Genomic DNA, 19,888 nt, shown 5'->3' with positions numbered 1-19,888 from the left:
TGACCAATCAGAAGAAACGGCATTTCAACGCGGCACACATGTGTGAATGAAATATCAAAACTGATTTGTAAACAACAAATGAAACATGAGAAATCGAGCTTAACCGAAATCTAATTTTTCCATTTGTTAAATTAAACGAAAAAAGACATCTTTTTATTTTCTCGTTATTTCATTCCAAATAGTAAATTAAATGATCAAAACGTACACGGACCATTAAAAAAACTGTTAGATTTCGCTCTTTTTCATTTTAATTTTATATCTAAAACATCAATATCATTATTATTGTCAATTAAATTCAATAAACTCACCTCTGAGCCTCATCAAACATATAGTTAAATGCCTCTTTTTTGTTTTTCTGTGCCACCGAGTCCCTTTCACGCTGCGTGAAAATTGTTGAAAACTGCCAGATGGCCTTCTGTGTGAATGCAAACAAAAGCCTAGTAAGGACCCGGTAATGTTGCCGGGATCAGATCAACGTTCACAATGAAAAATATGTGCAAACAGGAAGGAAGCGATCAGGGAGCTCCTGGCTAACCACACTGAAAGTGAAAATGTTTGCCAGTTTAGTTGAATTGAATGCCTCACATTACACGTCACATCCAAATGTCACATGTCTTTATGGATCTTTACAGATTATATGTAAACCCACAAACAGATTCTGGAAAATCACAAGTAGTGTGAATGAACCAAAATCAAACCATCCCGGGACAACTCACAGGACACATTCGATGTATGTTACCAGAATGTGTGTGTGAAAGCCATTTCACAAAAAAAAAAAAAAAAACTGTTTACCTTTTTTTAACAATTAACTTATGTAAACAGCAAATGTGTACAAAAAAAAATATATGGCATACAATCTGAAATATTAAATATTATCAACTTTACATGGCCTCTCAATCTAACATTAACCTAGAGAAATGTGCACAGTTCAAGTGTCTGTGCAGAGTGTTGAGCAGAATAGTAATGCACCCTGAAAAAGAGAGGGAAATGCCGGTGCAGTCATTTGTTATTAAAATACTCTGTAATATTTGGACATACAGATAAGAGTAATAGATCTTTGAAATCTGTAAAGACTCCACGTTTATTTATGTGCACTCACAATAACAAAATTAAAAAGACATTAAAAATAAATCTATAGAGGAAAAAAATTCTAATAACTTTCAAATAAACCAGTTCAACTGGAAAACAGATTTTCTCACATTTATAATCCATATGAAACATTGAAAACTACTCTGTAAACAACAGGTACCTCTCCATCTACACCATCTACTTCAATAGAGGGACAAAGTACATCAGAATTAACTTCAACAGCAACAGAAATATCTTCATCCACTGTAGAGCAAACAACAACCCTGCAGGCTCAAACCACTGAGTTTAGTTCTACCACAGAAACAGAACTTACAACAGCTCAGTCAACATTTAAAACAGATATGTCCACTATGAAAACTACCACATTTGAATCATCTACAAGTGAAAGAAGTTCAACAGGCGTAACTACATCATCCTCAATAGGTACCTCTCCATCTTCAATGTCTTCTGTAACAGATGGACAAAGTACATCAGAGATGATTTCGTCAACAACAGAAATGCCTACTTCTAATTCAGTGCAAACAACAAGACAGGAGACACAAAGCTCTATGTTTACTACTACCACAAAAACAGAACCTACAACAACAGTTCAATCAAGTGAAAGAAGTTCAACACTGAAAACTACATCTTCCTCGATAGAGACCTCTCCAACTTCACAATCTATGACAACCGAAGGACAGAGTACATCAAAATTGATTTCATCAACAACAGAAATATCTTTATCCACTGTAGAGCAAACGACAAGCCAGCCGGCTCAAACCACTCTGGTTACTACTACCACAGAAACAGAAACTTCAACCACAGCTCAATCAGCATTTACAACAGCTATGTCCCCAACGAGCATGTCCAAATTAGAATCATTTACAAGTGAAAGTGCATCAACTGTGCAAACTACTGTGTACACAACAGGTACCTCTCCATCTTCACCATCTACTTCAACAGAGGGTAAAAGTACATCAGAATTAACTTCTTCAGGAACAGAAGTAGCTTCAACATTTACAACAGCTACATCCCCAATGTCCACCTCAACATCAGAATCACCTACAATTGAAAGTGGATCAACATTGCAAACTTCTGTGTACACAACAGTTACCTCTCCATCTACTTCAACAGAAGGACAAAGTGCTTCAGAATTAACTTCATCAGCAACAGAAATATTTTCAACTACTGTAGAGCAAACAACAAGCGAGCAGGCTCAAACCACTCCGTCTAGTTCTACCACAGAAACAGAACCTACAACGACAGCTCAATCAACATTTACAACAGATAAATCTGCTATGACCACTAAATTTGAATCATCTACAAGTGAAAGAAGTTCAACACTGGAAACTACATCTTCCTCTATAGGGACCTCTCCAATTTCATCATCTATGACGACAGAAGGGCAAAGTACATCAAAATTGATTTCATCAACAACAGAAATATCTTTATCCACTGTAGAGCAAACCACAAGCCAGCCGGCACAAACCACTCTGTTTACGACTACCAAAGAAACAGAACCTTCAACAACAGCTCAATCAGCATTTACAACAGCTATGTCCCCAACGAGCATGTCCACATTAGAATCATCTACAAGTGAAAGTGGATCAACATTGCAAACTACTGTGTACACAACAGGTACCTCTCCATCTTCAACATCTACTTCAACAGAGGGTAAAAGTACATCAGAATTAACTTCATCAGGAACAGAAGTAGCTTCCACATATACAACAGCTACATCCCCAATGTCCACCTCAACATCAGAATCACCTACAATTGAAAGTGGATCAACATTGCAAACTTCTGTGTACACAACAGGTACCTCTCCATCTACTTCAACAGAAGGACAAAGTACTTCAGAATTAACTTCTCCAGCAACAGAAATATTTTCAACTACTGTAGAGCAAACAACAAGCGAGCAGGCTCAAACCACTCCGTTTAGTTCTACCACAGAAACAGAACCTACAACGACATCTCAATCAACATTTACAACAGTTATGTCCCCAACGAGCATGTCCACATTAGAATCATCTACAAGTGAAAGTCCATCAACTGTGCAAACTACTGTGTACACAACAGGTACCTCTCCATCTTCGCCATCTTCTTCAACAGAAGGACAAATTACATCAGAATTAACTTCATCAGGAACAGAAGTATCTTCAACTTTTAAAACAGCTACATCCCTAATGCCCACATCCACATTACCTACAAGTGAAAGTGGATCAACATTGCAAACTACTGTGTACACAACAGGTACCTCTCCATCTTCACCATCTACTTCAACAGAGGGTAAAAGTACATCAGAATTAACTTCATCAGGAAAAGAAGTAGCTTCAACATTTACAACAGCTACATCCCCATTATCCACCTCCACGTCAGAATCACCTATAACTGAAAGTAGATCAACATTGCAAACTTCTGTGTACACAACAGGTACCTCTCCATCTACTTCAACAGTAGGACAAAGTACTTCAGAATTAACTTCATCAGCAACAGAAATATTTTCAACTACTGTAGAGCAAACAACAAGCGGGCAGACTCAAACCACTCTGTTTAGTTCTACCACAGAAACAGAACCTACAACGACAGCTCAATCAACATTTGCAACAGATATATCTGCTATGACCACTAAATTTGAATCATCTACAAGTGAAAGAAGTTTGACACTGGAAACTACATCTTCCTCTATAGGGACCTCTCCAACTTCACCATCTATGACGACAGAAGGACAAAGTACATCAAAATTGATTTCATCAACAAAAGAATTATCTTTATCCACTGTAGAGCAAACCACAAGCCAGCCGGCACAAACCACTCTGTTTACTATTACCAAAGAAACAGAACCTTCAACAACAGCTCAATCAGCATTTACAACAGCTATGTCCCCAACGAGCATGTCCACATTAGAATCATCTACAAGTGAAAGTGCATCAACTGTGCAAACTACTGTGTACACAACAGGTACCTCTCCATCTTCGCCATCTTCTTCAACAGAAGGACAAAGTACATCAGAATTAACTTCATCAGGAACAGAAGTAGCTTCAACTTTTACAACAGCTACATCCCCAATGCCAACATCCACATTACCTACAGGTGAAAGTGGATCAACATTGCAAACTACTGTGTACACAACAGGTACCTCTCCATCTTCACCATCTACTTCAACAGAGGGTAAAAGTACATCAGAATTAACTTCATCAGGAACAGAAGTAGCTTCTACATATACAACAGCTACATCCCTAATGCCCACATCCACATTATCTACAAGTGAAAGTGGATCAACATTGCAATCTACTGTGTACACAACAGGTACCTCTACATCTTCACCATCTACTTCAACAGAGGGTAAAAGTACATCAGAATTAACTTCATCAGGAACAGAAGTAGCTTCAACTTTTACAACAGCTACATCCCTGATGCCCACATCCACATTACCTACAAGTGAAAGTGGATCAACATTGCAAAGTACTGTGTACACAACAGCTACCTCTCCATCTTCACCATCTACTTCAACAGAGGGTAAAAGTACATCAAAATTAACTTCATCAGGAACAGAAGTAGCTTCAATACATACAACAGATACATCCCCAATGGCCACCTCCACATCAGAATCACCTACAATTGAAAGTGGATCAACATTGCAAACTTCTGTGTACATAACAGGTACCTCTCCATCTACTTCAACAGAAGGACAAAGTACTTCAGAATTAACTTCATCAGCAACAGCAATATTTTCAACTACTGTAGAGCAAACAACAAGCGAGCAGGCTCAAACCACTCCGTTTAGTTCTACCACAGAAACAGAACCTACAACGACAGCTCAATCAACATTTACAACAGATAAATCTGCTATGACCACTAAATTTGAATCATCTACAAGTATAAGAAGTTCGACACTGGAAACTACATCTTCCTCTATAGGGACCTCTCCAATTTCACCATCTATGACGACAGAAGTGCAAAGTACATCAAAATTGATTTCATCAACAACAGAAATATCTTTATCCACTGTAGAGCAAACCACAAGCCAGCCGGCACAAACCACTCTGTTTACGACTACCAAAGAAACAGAACCTTCAACAACAGCTCAATCAGCATTTACAACAGCTATGTCCCCAACAAGCATGTCCACATTAGAATCATCTACAAGTGAAAGTGGATCAACATTGCAAACTACTGTGTACACAACAGGTACCTCTCCATCTTCAACATCTACTTCAACAGAGGGTAAAACTACATCAGAATTAACTTCATCAGGAACAGAAGTATCTTCAACATATACAACAGCTACATCCCCAATGTCCACCTCAACATCAGAATCACCTACAATTGAAAGTGGATCAACATTGCAAACTTCTGTGTACACAACAGGTACCTCTCCATCTACTTCAACAGAAGGACAAAGTACTTCAGAATTAACTTCTCCAGCAACAGAAATATTTTCAACTACTGTAGAGCAAACAACAAGCGAGCAGGCTCAAACCACTCCGTTTAGTTCTACCACAGAAACAGAACCTACAACGACAGCTCAATCAACATTTACAACAGTTATGTCCCCAACGAGCATGTCCACATTAGAATCATCTACAAGTGAAAGTGCATCAACTGTGCAAACTACTGTGTACACATCAGGTACCTCTCCATCTTCGCCATCTTCTTCAACAGAAGGACAAATTACATCAGATTTAACTTCATCAGGAACAGAAGTAGCTTCAACTTTTACAACAGCTACATCCCTAATGCCCACATCCACATTACCTACAAGTGAAAGTGGATCAACATTGCAAACTACTGTGTACACAACAGGTACCTCTCCATCTTCACCATCTACTTCAACAGAGGGTAAAAGTACATCAGAATTAACTTCATCAGGAACAGATGTAGCTTCTACATATACAACAGCGACATCCCTAATGCCCACATCCACATTACCTACAAGTGAAAGTGGATCAACATTGCAAACTACTGTGTACACAACAGGTACCTCTCCATCTTCACCATCTACTTCAACAGAGGGTAAAAGTACATCAGAATTAACTTCATCAGGAACAGAAGTAGCTTCTACATATACAACAGCTACATCCCTAATGCCCACATCCACATTACCTACAAGTGAAAGTGGATCAACATTGCAAACTACTGTGTACACAACAGGTACCTCTCCATCTTCACCATCTACTTCAACAGAGGGTAAAAGTACATCAGAATTAACTTCATCAGGAACAGAAGTAGCTTCAACTTTTACAACAGCTACATCCCTAATGCCCACATCCACATTACCTACAAGTGAAAGTAGATCAACATTGCAAACTACTGTGTACACAACAGGTACCTCTCCATCTTCACCATCTACTTCAACAGAGGGTAAAAGTACATCAGAATTAACTTCATCAGGAACAGAAGTAGCTTCAATACATACAACAGATACATCCCCAATGGCCACCTCCACATCAGAATCACCTACAATTGAAAGTGGATCAACATTGCAAACTTCTGTGTACATAACAGGTACCTCTCCATCTACTTCAACAGAAGGACAAAGTACTTCAGAATTAACTTCATCAGCAACAGCAATATTTTCAACTACTGTAGAGCAAACAACAAGCGAGCAGGCTCAAACCACTCCGTTTAGTTCTACCACAGAAACAGAACCTACAACGACAGCTCAATCAACATTTACAACAGATAAATCTGCTATGACCACTAAATTTGAATCATCTACAAGTATAAAAAGTTCGACACTGGAAACTACATCTTCCTCTATAGGGACCTCTCCAATTTCACCATCTATGACGACAGAAGTGCAAAGTACATCAAAATTGATTTCATCAACAACAGAAATATCTTTATCCACTGTAGAGCAAACCACAAGCCAGCCGGCACAAACCACTCTGTTTACGACTACCAAAGAAACAGAACCTTCAACAACAGCTCAATCAGCATTTACAACAGCTATGTCCCCAACAAGCATGTCCACATTAGAATCATCTACAAGTGAAAGTGGATCAACATTGCAAACTACTGTGTACACAACAGGTACCTCTCCATCTTCAACATCTACTTCAACAGAGGGTAAAACTACATCAGAATTAACTTCATCAGGAACAGAAGTATCTTCAACATATACAACAGCTACATCCCCAATGTCCACCTCAACATCAGAATCACCTACAATTGAAAGTGGATCAACATTGCAAACTTCTGTGTACACAACAGGTACCTCTCCATCTACTTCAACAGATGGACAAAGTACTTCAGAATTAACTTCTCCAGCAACAGAAATATTTTCAACTACTGTAGAGCAAACAACAAGCGAGCAGGCTCAAACCACTCCGTTTAGTTCTACCACAGAAACAGAACCTACAACGACAGCTCAATCAACATTTACAACAGTTATGTCCCCAACAAGCATGTCCACATTAGAATCATCTACAAGTGAAAGTGCATCAACTGTGCAAACTACTGTGTACACATCAGGTACCTCTCCATCTTCGCCATCTTCTTCAACAGAACGACAAATTACATCAGATTTAACTTCATCAGGAACAGAAGTAGCTTCAACTTTTACAACAGCTACATCCCTAATGCCCACATCCACATTACCTACAAGTGAAAGTGGACCAACATTGCAAACTACTGTGTACACAACAGGTACCTCTCCATCTTCACCATCTACTTCAACAGAGGGTAAAAGTACATCAGAATTAACTTCATCAGGAACAGATGTAGCTTCTACATATACAACAGCGACATCCCTAATGCCCACATCCACATTACCTACAAGTGAAAGTGGATCAACATTGCAAACTACTGTGTACACAACAGGTACCTCTCCATCTTCACCATCTACTTCAACAGAGGGTAAAAGTACATCAGAATTAACTTCATCAGGAACAGAAGTAGCTTCTACATATACAACAGCTACATCCCTAATGCCCACATCCACATTACCTACAAGTGAAAGTGGATCAACATTGCAAACTACTGTGTACACAACAGGTACCTCTCCATCTTCACCATCTACTTCAACAGAGGGTAAAAGTACATCAGAATTAACTTCATCAGGAACAGAAGTAGCTTCAACTTTTACAACAGCTACATCCCTAATGCCCACATCCACATTACCTACAAGTGAAAGTAGATCAACATTGCAAACTACTGTGTACACAACAGGTACCTCTCCATCTTCACCATCTACTTCAACAGAGGGTAAAAGTACATCAGAATTAACTTCATCAGGAACAGAAGTAGCTTCAATACATACAACAGATACATCCCCAATGGCCACCTCCACATCAGAATCACCTACAATTGAAAGTGGATCAACATTGCAAACTTCTGTGTACATAACAGGTACCTCTCCATCTACTTCAACAGAAGGACAAAGTACTTCAGAATTAACTTCATCAGCAACAGCAATATTTTCAACTACTGTAGAGCAAACAACAAGCGAGCAGGCTCAAACCACTCCGTTTAGTTCTACCACAGAAACAGAACGTACAACGACAGCTCAATCAACATTTACAACAGATATATCTGCTATGACCACTAAATTTGAATCATCTACAAGTATAAGAAGTTCGACACTGGAAACTACATCTTCCTCTATAGGGACCTCTCCAATTTCACCATCTATGACGACAGAAGGGCAAAGTACATCAAAATTGATTTCATCAACAACAGAAATATCTTTATCCACTGTAGAGCAAACCACAAGCCAGCCGGCAAAAACCACTCTGTTTACGACTACCAAAGAAACAGAACCTTCAACAACAGCTCAATCAGCATTTACAACAGCTATGTCCCCAACGAGCATGTCCACATTAGAATCATCTACAAGTGAAAGTGGATCAACATTGCAAACTACTGTGTACACAACAGGTACCTCTCCATCTTCAACATCTACTTCAACAGAGGGTAAAAGTACATCAGAATTAACTTCATCAGGAACAGAAGTAGCTTCAACATATACAACAGCTACATCCCCAATGTCCACCTCAACATCAGAATCACCTACTATTGAAAGTGGATCAACATTGCAAACTTCTGTGTACACAACAGGTACCTCTCTATCTACTTCAACAGAAGGACAACGTACTTCAGAATTAACTTCTCCAGCAACAGAAATATTTTCAACTACTGTAGAGCAAACAACAAGCGAGCAGGCTCAAACCACTCCGTTTAGTTCTACCACAGAAACAGAACCTACAACGACAGCTCAATCAACATTTACAACAGTTATGTCCCCAACGAGCATGTCCACATTAGAATCATCTACAAGTGAAAGTGCATCAAGTGTGCAAACTACTGTGTACACAACAGGTACCTCTCCATCTTCGCCATCTTCATCAACAGAAGGACAAATTACATCAGATTTAACTTCATCAGGAACAGAAGTAGCTTCAACTTTTACAACAGCTACATCCCTAAAACCCACATCCACATTACCTACAAGTGAAAGTGGATCAACATTGCAAACTACTGTGCACACAACAGGTACCTCTCCATCTTCACCATCTACTTCAACAGAGGGTAAAAGTACATCAGAATTAACTTCATCAGGAACAGAAGTAGCTTCTACATATACAACAGCTACATCCCTAATGCCCACATCCACATTACCTACAAGTGAAAGTGGATCAACATTGCAAACTACTGTGTACACAACAGGTACCTCTCCATCTTCACCATCTACTTCAACAGAGGGTAAAAGTACATCAGAATTAACTTCATCAGGAACAGAAGTAGCTTCTACATATACAACAACTACATCCCTAATGCCCACATCCACATTACCTACAAGTGAAAGTGGATCAACATTGCAAACTACTGTGTACACAACAGGTACCTCTCCATCTTCACCATCTACTTCAACAGAGGGTAAAAGTACATCAGAATTAACTTCATCAGGAACAGAAGTAGCTTCAACTTTTACAACAGCTACATCCCTAATGCCCACATCCACATTACCTACAAGTGAAAGTGGATCAACATTGCAAACTACTGTGTACACAACAGCTACCTCTCCATCTTCACCATCTACTTCAACAGAGGGTAAAAGTACATCAGAATTAACTTCATCAGGAACAGAAGTAGCTTCAATACATACAACAGATACATCCCCAATGGCCACCTCCACATCAGAATCACCTACAATTGAAAGTGGATCAACATTGCAAACTTCTGTGTACATAACAGGTACCTCTCCATCTACTTCAACAGAAGGACAAAGTACTTCAAAATTAACTTCATCAGCAACAGAAATATTTTCAACTACTGTAGAGCAAACAACAAGCGAGCAGGCTCAAACCACTCCGTTTAGTTCTACCACAGAAACAGAACCTACAACGACAGCTCAATCAACATTTACAACAGTTATGTCCCCAACGAGCATGTCCACATTAGAATCATCTACAAGTGAAAGTGCATCAACTGTGCAAACTACTGTGTACACATCAGGTACCTCTCCATCTCCGCCATCTTCTTCAACAGAAGGACAAATTACATCAGATTTAACTTCATCAGGAACAGAAGTAGCTTCAACTTTTACAACAGCTACATCCATAATGCCCACATCCACATTACCTACAAGTGAAAGTGGATCAACATTGCAAACTACTGTGTACACAACAGGTACCTCTCCATCTTCACCATCTACTTCAACAGAGGGTAAAAGTACATCAGAATTAACTTCATCAGGAACAGAAGTAGCTTCTACATATACAACAGCTACATCCCTAATGCCCACATCCACATTACCTACAAGTGAAAGTGGATCAACATTGCAAACTACTGTGTACACAACAGGTACCTCTCCATCTTCACCATCTACTTCAACAGAGGGTAAAAGTACATCAGAATTAACTTCATCAGGAACAGAAGTAGCTTCTACATATACAACAACTACATCCCTAATGCCCACATCCACATTACCTACAAGTCAAAGTGGATCAACATTGCAAACTACTGTGTACACAACAGGTACCTCTCCATCTTCACCATCTACTTCAACAGAGGGTAAAAGTACATCAGAATTAATTTCATCAGGAACAGAAGTAGCTTCAACTTTTACAACAGCTACATCCCTAATGCCCACATCCACATTACCTACAAGTGAAAGTGGATCAACATTGCAAACTACTGTGTACACAACAGCTACCTCTCCATCTTCACCATCTACTTCAACAGAGGGTAAAAGTACATCAGAATTAACTTCATCAGGAACAGAAGTAGCTTCAATACATACAACAGATACATCCCCAATGGCCACCTCCACATCAGAATCACCTACAATTGAAAGTGGATCAACATTGCAAACTTCTGTGTACATAACAGGTACCTCTCCATCTACTTCAACAGAAGGACAAAGTACTTCAGAATTAACTTCATCAGCAACAGCAATATTTTCAACTACTGTAGAGCAAACAACAAGCGAGCAGGCTCAAACCACTCCGTTTAGTTCTACCACAGAAACAGAACCTACAACGACAGCTCAATCAACATTTACAACAGATAAATCTGCTATGACCACTAAATTTGAATCATCTACAAGTATAAGAAGTTCGACACTGGAAACTACATCTTCCTCTATAGGGACCTCTCCAATTTCACCATCTATGACGACAGAAGGGCAAAGTACATCAAAATTGATTTCATCAACAACAGAAATATCTTTATCCACTGTAGAGCAAACCACAAGCCAGCCGGCACAAACCACTCTGTTTACGACTACCAAAGAAACAGAACCTTCAACAACAGCTCAATCAGCATTTACAACAGCTATGTCCCCAACGAGCATGTCCACATTAGAATCATCTACAAGTGAAAGTGGATCAACATTGCAAACTACTGTGTACACAACAGGTACCTCTCCATCTTCAACATCTACTTCAACAGAGGGTAAAAGTACATCAGAATTAACTTCATCAGGAACAGAAGTATCTTCAACATATACAACAGCTACATCCCCAATGTCCACCTCAACATCAGAATCACCTACAATTGAAAGTCGATCAACATTGCAAACTTCTGTGTACACAACAGGTACCTCTCCATCTACTTCAACAGAAGGACAAAGTACTTCAGAATTAACTTCTCCAGCAACAGAAATATTTTCAACTACTGTAGAGCAAACAACAAGCGAGCAGGCTCAAACCACTCCGTTTAGTTCTACCACAGAAACAGAACCTACAACGACAGCTCAATCAACATTTACAACAGTTATGTCCCCAACGAGCATGTCCACATTAGAATCATCTACAAGTGAAAGTGCATCAACTGTGCAAACTACTGTGTACACATCAGGTACCTCTCCATCTTCGCCATCTTCTTCAACAGAAGGACAAATTACATCAGATTTAACTTCATCAGGAACAGAAGTAGCTTCAACTTTTACAACACCTACATCGCTAATGCCCACATCCACATTACCTACAAGTGAAAGTGGATCAACATTGCAAACTACTGTGTACACAACAGGTACCTCTCCATCTTCACCATCTACTTCAACAGAGGGTAAAAGTACATCAGAATTAACTTCATCAGGAACAGATGTAGCTTCTACATATACAACAGCGACATCCCTAATGCCCACATCCACATTACCTACAAGTGAAAGTGGATCAACATTGCAAACTACTGTGTACACAACAGGTACCTCTCCATCTTCACCATCTACTTCAACAGAGGGTAAAAGTACATCAGAATTAACTTCATCAGGAACAGAAGTAGCTTCTACATATACAACAGCTACATCCCTAATGCCCACATCCACATTACCTACAAGTGAAAGTGGATCAACATTGCAAACTACTGTGTACACAACAGGTACCTCTCCATCTTCACCATCTACTTCAACAGAGGGTAAAAGTACATCAGAATTAACTTCATCAGGAACAGAAGTAGCTTCAATACATACAACAGATACATCCCCAATGGCCACCTCCACATCAGAATCACCTACAATTGAAAGTGGATCAACATTGCAAACTTCTGTGTACATAACAGGTACCTCTCCATCTACTTCAACAGAAGGACAAAGTACTTCAGAATTAACTTCATCAGCAACAGCAATATTTTCAACTACTGTAGAGCAAACAACAAGCGAGCAGGCTCAAACCACTCCGTTTAGTTCTACCACAGAAACAGAACCTACAACGACAGCTCAATCAACATTTACAACAGATAAATCTGCTATGACCACTAAATTTGAATCATCTACAAGTATAAGAAGTTCGACACTGGAAACTACATCTTCCTCTATAGGGACCTCTCCAATTTCACCATCTATGACGACAGAAGGGCAAAGTACATCAAAATTGATTTCATCAACAACAGAAATATCTTTATCCACTGTAGAGCAAACCACAAGCCAGCCGGCACAAACCACTCTGTTTACGACTACCAAAGAAACAGAACCTTCAACAACAGCTCAATCAGCATTTACAACAGCTATGTCCCCAACGAGCATGTCCACATTAGAATCATCTACAAGTGAAAGTGGATCAACATTGCAAACTATTGTGTACACAACAGGTACCTCTCCATCTTCAACATCTACTTCAACAGAGGGTAAAAGTACATCAGAATTAACTTCATCAGGAACAGAAGTATCTTCAACATATACAACAGCTACATCCCCAATGTCCACCTCAACATCAGAATCACCTACAATTGAAAGTGGATCAACATTGCAAACTTCTGTGTACACAACAGGTACCTCTCCATCTACTTCAACAGAAGGACAAAGTACTTCAGAATTAACTTCTCCAGCAACAGAAATATTTTCAACTACTGTAGAGCAAACAACAAGCGAGCAGGCTCAAACCACTCCGTTTAGTTCTACCACAGAAACAGAACCTACAACGACAGCTCAATCAACATTTACAACAGTTATGTCCCCAACGAGCATGTCCACATTAGAATCATCTACAAGTGAAAGTGCATCAACTGTGCAAACTACTGTGTACACATCAGGTACCTATCCATCTTCGCCATCTTCTTCAACAGAAGGACAAATTACATCAGATTTAACTTCATCAGGAACAGAAGTAGCTTCAACTTTTACAACAGCTACATCCCTAATGCCCACATCCACATTACCTACAAGTGAAAGTGGATCAACATTGCAAACTACTGTGTACACAACAGGTACCTCTCCATCTTCACCATCTACTTCAACAGAGGGTAAAAGTACATCAGAATTAACTTCATCAGGAACAGATGTAGCTTCTACATATACAACAGCGACATCCCTAATGCCCACATCCACATTACCTACAAGTGAAAGTGGATCAACATTGCAAACTACTGTGTACACAACAGGTACCTCTCCATCTTCACCATCTACTTCAACAGAGGGTAAAACTACATCAGAATTAACTTCATCAGGAACAGAAGTAGCTTCAACTTTTACAACAGCTACATCCCTAATGCCCACATCCACATTACCTACAAGTGAAAGTGGATCAACATTGCAAACTACTGTGTACACAACAGCTACCTCTCCATCTTCACCATCTACTTCAACAGAGGGTAAAAGTACATCAGAATTAACTTCATCAGGAACAGAAGTAGCTTCAATACATACAACAGATACATCCCCAATGGCCACCTCCACATCAGAATCACCTACAATTGAAAGTGGATCAACATTGCAAACTTCTGTGTACATAACAGGTACCTCTCCATCTACTTCAACAGAAGGACAAAGTACTTCAGAATTAAATTCATCAGCAACAGCAATATTTTCAACTACTGTAGAGCAAACAACAAGCGAGCAGGCTCAAACCACTCCGTTTAGTTCTACCACAGAAACAGAACCTACAACGACAGCTCAATCAACATTTACAACAGATAAATCTGCTATGACCACTAAATTTGAATCATCTACAAGTATAAGAAGTTCGACACTGGAAACTACATCTTCCTCTATAGGGACCTCTCCAATTTCACCATCTATGACGACAGAAGGGCAAAGTACATCAAAATTGATTTCATCAACAACAGAAATATCTTTATCCACTGTAGAGCAAACCACAAGCCAGCCGGCACAAACCACTCTGTTTACGACTACCAAAGAAACAGAACCTTCAACAACAGCTCAATCAGCATTTACAACAGCTATGTCCCCAACGAGCATGTCCACATTAGAATCATCTACAAGTGAAAGTGGATCAACATTGCAAACTACTGTGTACACAACAGGTACCTCTCCATCTTCAACATCTACTTCAACAGAGGGTAAAAGTACATCAGAATTAACTTCATCAGGAACAGAAGTAGCTTCAACATATACAACAGCTACATCCCCAATGTCCACCTCAACATCAGAATCACCTACAATTGAAAGTGGATCAACATTGCAAACTTCTGTGTACACAACAGGTACCTCTCCATCTACTTCAACAGAAGGACAAAGTACTTCAGAATTAACTTCTCCAGCAACAGAAATATTTTCAACTACTGTAGAGCAAACAACAAGCGAGCAGGCTCAAACCACTCCGTTTAGTTCTACCACAGAAACAGAACCTACAACGACAGCTCAATCAACATTTACAACAGTTATGTCCCCAACGAGCATGTCCACATTAGAATCATCTACAAGTGAAAGTGCATCAACTGTGCAAACTACTGTGTACACATCAGGTACCTCTCCATCTTCGCCATCTTCTTCAACAGAAGGACAAATTACATCAGATTTAACTTCATCAGGAACAGAAGTAGCTTCAACTTTTACAACAGCTACATCCCTAATGCCCACATCCACATTACCTACAAGTGAAAGTGGATCAACATTGCAAACTACTGTGTACACAACAGGTACCTCTCCATCTTCACCATCTACTTCAACAGAGGGTAAAAGTACATCAGAATTAACTTCATCAGGAACAGATGTAGCTTCTACATATACAACAGCGACATCCCTAATGCCCACATCCACATTACCTACAAGTGAAACTGGATCAACATTGCAAACTACTGTGTACACAACAGGTACCTCTCCATCTTCACCATCTACTTCAACACAGGGTAAAAGTATATCAGAATTAACTTCATCAGGAACAGAAGTAGCTTCAACATTTACAACAGCTACATCCCCATTGTCCACCTCCATGTCAGAATCACCTACAACTGAAAGTGGATCAACATTGCAATCTTCTGTGTACACAACAGGTACCTCTCCATCTACTTCAACAGAAGGACAAAGTACTTCAGAATTAACTTCATCAGCAACAGAAATATTTTCAACTACTGTAGAGCAAACAACAAGCGGGCAGACTCAAACCACTCTGTTTAGTTCTACCACAGAAAAAGAACCTACAACGACAGCTCAATCAACATTTACAACAGATATATCTGCTATGACCACTAAATTTGAATCATCTACAAGTGAAAGAAGTTTGACACTGGAAACTACATCTTCCTCTATAGGGACCTCTCCAACTTCACCATCTATGATGACAGAAGGACAAAGTACATCAAAATTGATTTCATCAACAAAAGAATTATCTTTATCCACTGTAGAGCAAACCACAAGCCAGCCGGCACAAACCACTCTGTTTACTATTACCAAAGAAACAGAACCTTCAACAACAGCTCAATCAGCATTTACAACAGCTATGTCCCCAACGAGCATGTCCACATTAGAATCATCTACAAGTGAAAGTGCATCAACTGTGCAAACTACTGTGTACACAACAGGTACCTCTCCATCTTCGCCATCTTCTTCAACAGAAGGACAAAGTACATCAGAATTAACTTCATCAGGAACAGAAGTAGCTTCAACTTTTACAACAGCTACATCCCTAATGCCCACATCCACATTACCTACAAGTGAAAGTGGATCAACATTGCAAACTACTGTGTACACAACAGGTACCTCTCCATCTTCACCATCTACTTCAACAGAGGGTAAAAGTACATCAGAATTAACTTCATCAGGAACAGAAGTAGCTTCTACATATACAACAGCTACATCCCTAATGCCCACTTCCACATTACCTACAAGTGAAAGTGGATCAACATTGCAAACTACTGTGTACACAACAGGTACCTCTCCATCTTCACCATCTACTTCAACAGAGGGTAAAAGTACATCAGAATTAACCTCATCAGGAACAGAAGTAGTTTCTACATATACAACAGCTACATCCTTAATGCCCACATCCACATTACTTACAAGTGAAAGTGGATCAACATTGCAAACTACTGTGTACACAACAGGTGCCTCTCCATCTTCACCATCTACTTCAACAGAGGGTAAAAGTACATCAGAATTAACTTCATCAGGAACAGAAGTAGCTTCAACATTTACAACAGCTACATCCCCAATGCCCACCTCCACATCAGAATCACCTACAATTGAAAATGGATCAACATTGCAAACTTCTGTGTACACAACAGGTACCTCTCCATCTACTTCAAGAGAAGGACAAAGTACTTCAGAATTAACTTCATCAGCAACAGAAATATTTTCAACTACTGTAGAGCAAACAACAAGCGAGCAGGCTCAAACCACTCTGTTTAGTTCTACCACAGAAACAGAACCTACAACGACAGCTCAATCAACATTTACAACAGATATATCTGCTATGACCACTAAATTTGAATCATCTACAAGTGAAAGAAGTTCAACACTGGAAACTACATCTTCCTCTATAGGGACCTCTCCAACTTCACCATCTATGACGACAGAAGGGCAAAGTACATCAAAATTGATTTCATCAACAACAGAATTATCTCTATCCACTGTAGAGCAAACAACAAGCCAGCCGGCACAAACCACTCTGTTTAACACTACCAAAGAAACAGAACCTTCAACAACAGCTCAATCAGCATTTACAACAGCTATGTCCCCAACGAGCATGTCCACATTAGAATCATCTACAAGTGAAAGTGCATCAACTGTGCAAACTACTGCGTACACAACAGGTATCTCTCCATCTTCGCCATCTTCTTCAACAGAAGGACAAAGTACATCAGAATTAACTTCATCAGGAACAGAAGTAGCTTCAACTTTTACAACAGCTACATCCCTAATGCCCACATCCACATTACCTACAAGTGAAAGTGGATCAACATTGCAAACTACTGTGTACACAACAGGTACCTCTCCATCTACTTCAACAGAAGGACAAAGTACTTCAGAATTATCTTCATCAGCAACAGCAATATTTTCAACTACTGTAGAGCAAACAATAAGCGAGCAGGCTCAAACCACTCCGTTTAGTTCTACCACAGAAACAGAACCTACAACGACAGCTCAATCAACATTTACAACAGATAAATCTGCTATGACCACTAAATTTGAATCATCTACAAGTGAAAGAAGTTCAACACCAGAAACTACATCTTCCTCGATAGAGACCTCTCCAAATTCCCAATCTACGATGACAGAAGGACAAAGTACATCAGAATTGATTTCATTAACAACAGATATATCGTTATCCACTGTAGAGCAAACTACAAGCCTGCCGGCACAAACCACTCTGTTTACTACTACCACAGAGACAGAACCTTCCACAACAGCTCAATCAGCATTTACAACAGCTATGTCCCCAACGAGCATGTCCACATTAGAATCATCTACAAGTGAAAGTGCATCAACATTGCAAACTACTGTGTACACAACAGGTACCTCACCATCTTCACCATCTACTTCAACAGAGGGTAAAAGTACATCAGAATTAACTTCATCAGGAACAGCAATGGCTTCATCTACTGTAGAGCAAACAACAAGCCAGCAGACTCAAACCACTCTGTTTAGTTCTATAACAGAAACAGAACCTACAACTACAGCTCAATCAACATTTACAAGAGTCACATCCCCAATGTCAACCTCCAAATTAGATTCACCTACAAGTCAAACCGGATCAACATTGCAATCTACTGTGTACACAGCAGGTACCTCCCCATCTACTTCAACAGAAGGACAAAGTACTTCAGAATTAACTTCATTAGGAACAGCAATGCCTTCATCTACTGTAGAGCAAACAACAAGCCAGCACACTCAAACCACTCTGTTTAGTTCTATCACAGAAACAGAACCTACAACGACAGCTCAATCAACATTTACAACAGCTTTGTCCCCTATGACTGAAACCACAATAGAATCATCTACAAGTGAAAGAACTTCAACAGTGGTAACTACATCATCCTCAATAGGTACATCTCCATCTTCAATGTCTTCTGGAACAGACGGACAAAGTACATCAGAGATGATTTCATCAACAACAGAAATGCCTCCTTCTAATTCAGCACAAACAACAAGCCAGGAGACACAAAGCTCTATTTTTATTACTACCACAGAAACAGAACCTACATCAACAGTTAAATACACATTTACAACAGATACATCCCCAATGTACACCTCCACATTAGAATCACCTACAAGTAAAACCGGATCAACTTTGCAAACTACTGTGTACACAGCAGGTACCTCTCCATCTTCACCATCTATTTCAACAGAAGGACAAAGTACATCAGAATTAACTTCATCAGGAACAGCAATGCCTTCATCTACTGTAGAGCAAACAACAAGCCAGCACACTCAAACCACTCTGTTTAGTTCTATCACAGAAACAGAACCTACAACTACAGCTCAATCAACATTTACAAGAGTTACATCCCCAATGTCCACCTCCACATTAGAATCACCTACAAGTCAAACCGGATCAACATTGCAAACTACTGTGTACACAACAGGTAACTCTCCATCTACTTCAACAGAAGGACAAAGTACTTCAGAATTAACTTCATCAACAACAGCAATATTTTCAACTACTGTAGAGCAAACAACAAACGAGCAGGCTCAAACCAC

At 39.5% G+C, this 19,888-nt stretch overlaps 1 protein-coding gene across 1 annotated transcript; it reads left to right on the top strand.

The window, feature by feature from the left end:
• Positions 1-3,962: 3,962 nt before the first annotated feature.
• Positions 3,963-19,361, top strand: LOC113110566 (uncharacterized serine-rich protein C215.13-like; the record flags this gene model as incomplete). The annotated part of the gene is made up of 7 exons (XM_026274696.1): positions 3,963-4,025; positions 7,695-7,868; positions 11,673-11,717; positions 14,796-14,840; positions 16,458-16,559; positions 18,398-18,474; positions 18,887-19,361. Coding segments are annotated over exons 1-7 (981 nt in total), but the record flags the coding sequence as incomplete, so codon positions are not given.
• Positions 19,362-19,888: the final 527 nt, after the last annotated feature.

This window comes from Carassius auratus, chromosome 11 (genome assembly GCF_003368295.1).
Source record: "Carassius auratus strain Wakin chromosome 11, ASM336829v1, whole genome shotgun sequence".
NCBI lineage: Eukaryota > Metazoa > Chordata > Actinopteri > Cypriniformes > Cyprinidae > Carassius > Carassius auratus.
The sequence above is the reverse complement of the archived record's forward strand: the minus strand, read 5'-3'. Positions and strand labels throughout refer to the sequence as shown.